The sequence below is a fragment of the Lactuca saligna genome, chromosome 2 (assembly GCF_052625555.1).
Source record: "Lactuca saligna cultivar CGN05327 chromosome 2, ASM5262555v1, whole genome shotgun sequence".
In the NCBI taxonomy this organism is placed as follows: domain Eukaryota; kingdom Viridiplantae; phylum Streptophyta; class Magnoliopsida; order Asterales; family Asteraceae; genus Lactuca; species Lactuca saligna.
In genome coordinates, this window is record NC_136418.1 from 164,882,010 (window position 1) to 164,889,698 (window position 7,689).

The following is a 7,689-nucleotide window of genomic DNA, read 5'->3' on the forward strand; positions in this document are numbered from 1 at the left end:
GTAGGTACGTTTCAATCATTTACCGATGTGGGATGGATTTATCTAGCTGCGAAAATAAAAGAAGTGAAATATTGGACACAAGTTTCGAACATGAAATCTTCAAAAAAAACACGCAAGAGCCTTACCCACCTAAACCAAGTGATGCTTTTGATATTAGTTCCCTGAACATATTTATATTTGTATATAGATTATAAATTTTTTATAAACAATATATATAATTGGTTCGATTCGGCTTTTATCGGTTTTACCAAACCCCAAAACCGAACCCAAACTGAAATTTTCGGTTTTCAAAAAATCTAAACCCAAACCGTCGGTTTATGCTTCGGTTTCGGTTTCTCGGTTTCGGTTTTATCGGTTTTTATCGTTTTTGGGTTTCCGGGTTCGGTTTTGGTCACCCCTAGGTTTTATACAGAAATGGAAGATTAAAAACACATTTTGTGTAATTTTATAAACACATTTACAATAATCGACCATCTGATCTGCCTATCTTTGTTGGAAGTTCAGAAATTTGATGCTGTAGGCAAATACGACGCAGAAGAGGATGACCCAACCGGCATGAACCAAAGAAACGTATCCGAGAAAATCATATTCAAACCCTAAAAATTCCTTAATAAATTCCTTAACTGTGACGGAATTTTGGTCTAGAACCGTAACAAAGCTTTCGTTTTCACCAAACTGAGATGTGATCAGGCCGTATAGCGTCCATGCCACCGGTGAACCCCAGTAATACCACCTCCACCAAATTGGTATTTGCTGCAATAATGTCCAGGTAATTTTGTTATTAATTTTTTTTAATGTAAATCATTCTACTCAAAAATCACTCTAGTTTAGTGCTTTAGGTTGCCATACCTTTCTGGGGATCAAGAAACCTGAGAACAAGTTCCAGAAATTGAGGAAGAACGACATGGTAATGGCTGCAATCTGATAATTCGGTGTGAGGGCCACAAGCATCATCCCGTATAATGTGAAATAGACAAAGGACATGAACATGTAGAAGTAGAACCATAAGAACTTGTATATTGAACACTCGAATCCAATCATGGAGTAAATCAAAAGACTGTATATGAGCGTCTGGATGCCTACATAAACCACCTCAATGACAACCTACAAATAAAATAATAATCTCCTTTAAGATTTCTAGAAACAAAAAAGTTTAACATTTTTCTCATACCTGAGAAAATGCGTAAGGGATTGGTGAATACATCCCTGCTGCCTTCTCACGATAGAAAACTATCCGTTCTATAGACACCACAGACTGCACAGCCGCAGTGTTGGTTCCACCGAGAAAAAGTACAGCACCATACATAGCCCCCATCAGATTCATTATATCTTGTTGTTTGTCACTGTCAAAGCGGCACATAATTAATCATTTAGAATTACATTCTAAATGTGAAAATAATGTGTTTGATCTCTTACGTTTTTTGGCCTTTGTCCCAGAAAATTACTCCAAAAAGGATGCCAATAATTGTTGTCATGAAGAACCGAATAACATTATACTGTGGATGCCTCCAGTAAGACCAGTGTTGTTTCCATAAGCAAGCTTTGCATTGTGTCCAAAAGGAATGAGAGTACTTTGTAGGGAAGTAAAGGTCCTTGGACCCTTGTATGGGTGTACTTAGCACCTTAATGAGCTTCTGGCTCCTCCTGTTTAATGTTTGATAGAACCCATTAGCAAGAAGCTTACTAGAATCTTAAAGACAGGCTTAGAGATTCATACTCGTAAAGATCAGAGTTGACATAAATATCTGCAAAATCAACACCAAGTTGAGCTTCAACTGTTGAAGAACTAACTTCGAGCATCCATGTGGCCGGATTTTGACCTTCTTTGATTTTGTTAACTCCAGGAATAGACTGAAAAGTTTGATCGAGTTATTAGATTCTTTGCTTTGTATGAATGGGAGCATGAAAATTAAGGATGTACTCACTTCAAAATATTCTATTAGGTGGTTAGATTGGTGCCCTAGAGGTCCAGTGTAAGTGACCTGTCCACCTCTTTTCATCAACAACAGCTGCAAGAACATTAGAAATAAGTTTTAAAAACCATTAATTGAATACAGGAAATGGAAACCGAGTACTTCAATTTTAGATGACTTACCTCGTCAAAAGCCTCGAAGATGTCGATACTCGGTTGGTGAATTGTGCAAACAACTGTTCGACCGGTATCGACCGTGTTTCTAACAGTACGCATGACAATGGCAGCAGCTCTTGCATCAAGTCCAGATGTGGGCTCATCCATGAAGATGATTGATGGATTTGCAACCAATTCTACTGCTATTGTCAGCCTCTTTCTTTGTTCAGTAGAAAGACCATCTACTCCTGGAAGCCCAACTATTGCATTCCTTAATGGGTTCAGTTCCACCAAATCCATGACTTCTTCCACAAACATCTAAACCATAAGAAATAAATGTAGTTGGTATCTGGAGCAGTAATCAAAGTTTCTTCAAAATGATTATATATAATTCCAACAACCCTGAGCTGGCCTATACTACCAGGTGGCAGTGTCCACATTGGATTTAAAACTCCTACATTGTGTTATGCCCGAGGGCAAAATGATTAAAGTTGTGAAAACTATAAAAAGTTTACCAGGCGAGTTTCTTTGGTTATGTCTGGAGCAAGACGTAACCAGGCAGAGTACACAAGGGACTCATAAACAGTGACATGGGGAGAATGGATGTCATTTTGTTCACAGTATCCACTGACACGAGCAAATGTTTCTTGGTTTTTAGGGTAACCAGAGATGCTGATACTTCCTTCAATATACCCACCAGTTTTTCTTCCAGCTAACACATCCATAAGTGTCGTCTTTCCGGCCCCACTTATGCCAACCAACGCTGTCAGAATGCCTTGGCGGAATGTGCCGCTGACATCTTGTAGCAGTTGCAGACGATCCTCTTCTATTCCTTTTGTTTTCATTTCCTGAGAATTTTCCCAAATTTCTATCATCCTTCCACATGAAAATCAGGTTTCTGAATTTTGTTATAACTGGTACTTACAGCAGGCATATCTACATAGTAATTGACATGATCAAATGCAAGTGACAATGGCTCAAACGGGAGCACCATTCCTTTCTTTCTTGCTGCCATTTCTGTGCCTGTTTCTGGGTACTTCTTATTCTGCTCATCTTCTGTTGGAACAATGGTTGTTGAATCTCCAAGGGCTGGATTTTGGATCAAAATGGTATATAAGATACACGAATGTGTGCATATAAAAAAAGATTACACATATAAAAGTAAGAAAATCTTACGATTCAAGTATGTGAGAGCTAACACAAACAGGAGGTTAAAAAGAAGAGAAAACCCGAAGAGTGCTATGACACAAACCCAATACATGTAATCGGTTGTGAACATCCCCCTCGACTTTAGAAGAACCTTCCCTACAGTTGTTTCATTGATTCTTGGATCAGGATTTGACTGTGTAACACGAGGGAAAGCTATTTAGTTCATAGACATAAACAAAAAACACAAACTTTTTTTTGGTAACCAAGCTTACAGTGCTCCATCGATCATCTAGAAACTCATTGATTGCAAGTGCATTTTGTCCATACATCATTGGGGAAATGTAATACCCCCATATGATCCAAGGCTCAATGTCATCTGCAAGAAAAAAAAAAAATTAAGTCTCCATTATAGAATTTCACTCCCCAACTGTTCTCCTGAGCTACTAATTGTAGTAAAAAACTATGAAAATTTAGGATGCATACCTTTTGCAACGATGAATCCACCAAGTACAAAAACCACTAGCAACATAAAGGTACCAAGAGAATTTGCTATGACCTGCGTTCTTCCAATGGCAGCCATGAAACGATAAAGAGACGAAGCCGTTTGATGTAGGCCAATGTAAGCCAAAAGCTGTCGGAAAAACCTGATACAAATTCAAATAGGGAAACAACAATCATGTTAGATTCATTCAAGTTTCAACCTCATTTAGTTTCACTAATTTTTTAACTACTTACCTGTTAGGAGAAGGAGCAAACCCGATAGTGTAATATGTTAGAACAATCCATATTATTGACTCCATGATTGATATAGGAATACCCATTATCCATATGGGTATTGCAAATGCCCACGCAGGGTAAAACAGAGAATCCCTCTGTTTAAAGAACACAGGCAGTCTCATAACAGTCAATCCCAGCTCAACAGCCCCGTTAAACATCACATTTAAAAGACTGAAGAACAGAGCACCAAAAAACTTGCCACCATCTTCAAGTCGACCACTCTTCATTTCAGTTCTAAAGAACACCGTGGAAGTAATAACCGACATAATAGTAATCTGAGTTGTCTTGAATATGTACAAGAAAGCATTCCTTTTCATCAGCAACCATTCTCTTGCTAAGTTTGCTTTTAGGAGCTCCATGTTTGAAATACCATACTTTTCGGTCACCAATGCAGCAGGATGCATCTGGGTTTTGTCAAAAGGAAGGGCAAGATCGGCATAAAGGCGCTCACCGGTTTCAAACTGGCTGAAAAGTCGACTGAATTCAGGTACAGAGATGTAATGGTATGGTTCGTTTCTTTTGAACCAGTATTGTTGTTGGTCTTTTCTTGAAGTGACTTCTTGCAAAAAGTCTGCAACTCCTTTCCTTTCTGGGCATTTGAATCCTGCACTTGAGAAGAAGTCAAGAATGTCTTCACGTGGGCCTTGGTAGACGATTTGACCTTCAGAGAGGAGTATGATGTCGTCAAATAGCTCAAATGTTTCAGGTGTGGGTTGAAGAAGGGAAATGATCATGGTTACATCCATTATGTGAACCAGTTGTTTCATGTATTTGATGATCTGAAAAGTGGTTGAACTGTCTAAACCGGTCGAGATTTCATCCATGAAGAACACTTTTGCAGGCCCAACCAACATTTCTCCTGAAAGTTTGAAAAAGAAATAAAACAATCGTCTCATGTTATCAAATGTAAATTTAATGTAAAAAATTGTCATTATATTGAATTTCGCTATGGACTCTGTTTTTCTTTAGTTTTGTAGTTTCTTCTATTTTTATGATTTGATCTAAATGACATCAGTTTTAGTAATAGTACAATACGTGCGGACAAATACCAGTAGTGACACGTTTTTTCTCGCCACCAGATATTCCTCTTCTCATCACATCACCTACCACCATATCCGCACAGATATCTAATCCAAGAATCTGTTTACATTCAGTTCAAATAAGCTCGTATAAAATAACTAGAAAAGTTAGAATAAAATTAAACCGAGAGTTTGAGATAAACCTTTAAAACATAATCTGTAGCCAAACTAGATTCTTGACCAGATACTGCTGTGGCTTTCATGAAAGCTTCAATTTCCGGGTCTGGTTTAACCCCTTCATCTTTTTCACGTCGTGAAAGTTCTTGGAGGAGGTCGTATCTGGTTCCTACACCTAGACATCGCCCAGCAAAGTCAAATGTCTCCCTAACTGTCATCTCACCATTATGAAAGTCATGTTGACTAATATACGCACAAGTCCTCTGAGGAATAAACTCTGACATCCGGTGACCACAGTATGTAACTTCTCCGGTGACTCTTAAATTGGAATTCAGTACTCCGGCAAGTGCCCTCAGCAATGTAGTCTTTCCAGAACCAGGAGGTCCAAGAAGTAAGGTCATGCTGAAAAAGGTCAAACTCGGTCAACTAAAATTGAGAATCTATCGTTCCCAAAGTGTTTAAAATTGGCGCAAAACTTACCGCGATGGTCTCACAATCCCACTTACATCACGTAAGATCTTGACAACCCTTTTCTTTGAAGGAACAAGACTGAAGAGTTGAAGAAGTCCCTATTTTTTGTTTCTAAAAAAATGTTAGAAAGTGCCGAGTTTTATAATACGTTATAATGTATTAATTAGTGCTAAAAATCAAGAAACGAACCTCCATGGTATTGAGTGTGGCATTTAGCAAAGTAGGAAGAGCTCTACACCCAACATGAACGTCTCCTTCGATCAACAAGTTTTTGTAGCGTACTTGGATCTTTGGAATATCGATCCCGACCCTGTTTAACATGTATAATATTACTATGATTTATGAATAAGTAATTAGAAGAAAACACTAGCTATTATTGGATTATGGACTTCAATGATTGAACTCTTCAAATGAAAACTTTTTAATCCTTAAGTAAATGTTGTAAATTAAGTTTTGTAATAAATATTAAAAAGATATGTTTCATTTAATTTTGTAGAGTTCCATTGTAACAAAAAAATGAAAAACGTGTATAAAAATAGAATTATAATATTGCAAAATTCAATGCATTGCAGATGTATTTAGTAAGTTTTAATTTCACCTATTGGTTCTAGCTCGAACTCTATTTAGAAACTTTTCGTTATCTTCTTCTACTACTTTGAGTATGCTTTCTATAAGTAGTTTCTTATCTTGAGGTCCAAGATCTGTGATATCAATCTCTTGACGAACAATTTGTCCGTTATCAAGAACTTGCTTCAAGAATCCTTTTTTTAATCTGTGTGTTGGGATTCTCTCAAAGGCAGCCCTTTTGAGCTCATCTTCATCAACCTGCCGCTCATTTGTGGAAAAAGCAATACCACCTCCAGGTGCTGCCGTCATCTTCTCCTCCAATCTTCACTACTCGAACTGTAGAAAAGCCCAACTGAAATCTAGATTTGAAGCTGCTGAAATTGAATCATTATGAAAAGAAGTGATTTCGATGCTATTGGAGATATCCATAATCATAAAAAGAGAAGTTTTTTGGTGGTGGGTGTGTAAGTAAGATATGATTTGCTTATCTGGAATGAATAACATGTCTCCATTGTAGTATGTAGAATAGCTTCTGTCCTTTTAAGTTTATCTGCAATTTGCCTATAATGTGTTAGTCCACTTAAAGGGTGGCTTTTACAAGACTACAGATTCCTCTTTTAGTCTTCTTCACCTTTTATACGTCGTGAACAACAATGTTATCATGCTAAAATGTATATATATAATATGAAATAAAGTAGTGTTCGTATTTGAATTAATGAGATTCTACGCCGAAAGAATTGCTACAGCTGTCGTTTTCTTCCTTTTCCTTTCCTTGTTCAAGCACTGTTTTATATATGACACTTTAGAAGTTAACTTTTTTGGACCTTTTTGAATCGATCGGTTTCGCAAAATGTTATCACACCCAAATTATCCACCTTATCATTCTAGTTACAATTTTGTGTTGGAAATTGACAACATCTAATAACATATCATAACACCAATTATTTTCTATTTTTTTTTATTTTTTTTGAATGTTTTTAATTTCTATTATTCTAATTTGTTTTATTTTTTTATTTACTTCATATATTTCTAATTCGTTTTATTTTATTTATTTATGTCATATATCTATAAAAAAAAACATATAAGTTAATAAACATAATTTTATTAAATAGTAAAGTAAAAATATCATAAAAACCAAAAAAAAAATATTGAAAAAAAAAACACACAATAGTCCTAATAATTTAAAAGAAAACATCGACAAACTATTTTATTTGCTCTCGATCTTTGCCTTGCTTCACCCTCCGTATCATTTTAGCTCGTCTCGATGGTAAATTTGTTTCGTTTGTCGTAAAAATTGTCAAATCCTTCGATATACGATCTTCTTCGGCTTCTTTACAAAGGAAATCTAAATGCTCCCGTTGCAATTCATATCTTTTATTTGCGATTTCCGTGTGGGTGTCGATTTTTTTTTCATTTCGTCGTGCTCTCGAAGCCGACTTTCATTCTCCTATGCATGTCGTT

General features: G+C 36.5%; 1 protein-coding gene across 1 annotated transcript; it reads right to left on the bottom strand.

Annotated features, from left to right (window-relative positions):
* Positions 1–211: 211 nt before the first annotated feature.
* On the bottom strand, positions 212–6,797 carry LOC145032554 (pleiotropic drug resistance protein 2-like). The gene is made up of 18 exons (XM_078981401.1): positions 6,260–6,797; positions 5,851–5,971; positions 5,671–5,759; positions 5,217–5,592; positions 5,044–5,134; positions 3,953–4,853; positions 3,701–3,861; positions 3,490–3,593; positions 3,245–3,410; positions 2,994–3,157; positions 2,584–2,916; positions 2,096–2,386; positions 1,926–2,009; positions 1,718–1,851; positions 1,417–1,644; positions 1,172–1,343; positions 850–1,104; positions 212–753 (listed from the first exon to the last, which is right to left on the bottom strand). Exons 1-18 carry the CDS (start codon positions 6,535–6,537, stop codon positions 484–486), a joined length of 4,218 nt encoding a protein of 1,405 aa, XP_078837527.1. The 5' UTR covers positions 6,538–6,797; the 3' UTR covers positions 212–483.
* Between the last annotated feature and the right edge of the window lie 892 nt (positions 6,798–7,689).

What these genes read in the sequence shown, in the direction of transcription:
- LOC145032554 (XM_078981401.1), bottom strand. Translation starts at nt 6,537, where the DNA reads ATGACGGCAGCACCTGGAGGTGGTATTGCTTTTTCCACAAATGAGCGG. An exon ending in GTTCGAGCTAGAACCAATAG is followed by an intron (nt 5,972 to 6,259) that starts GTGAAATTAAAA and finishes CATGTTAAACAG; the next exon opens with GGTCGGGATCGATATTCCAA. An exon ending in GTTTCTTGATCCCCAGAAAG is followed by an intron (nt 754 to 849) that starts GTATGGCAACCT and finishes ACATTATTGCAG; the next exon opens with CAAATACCAATTTGGTGGAG.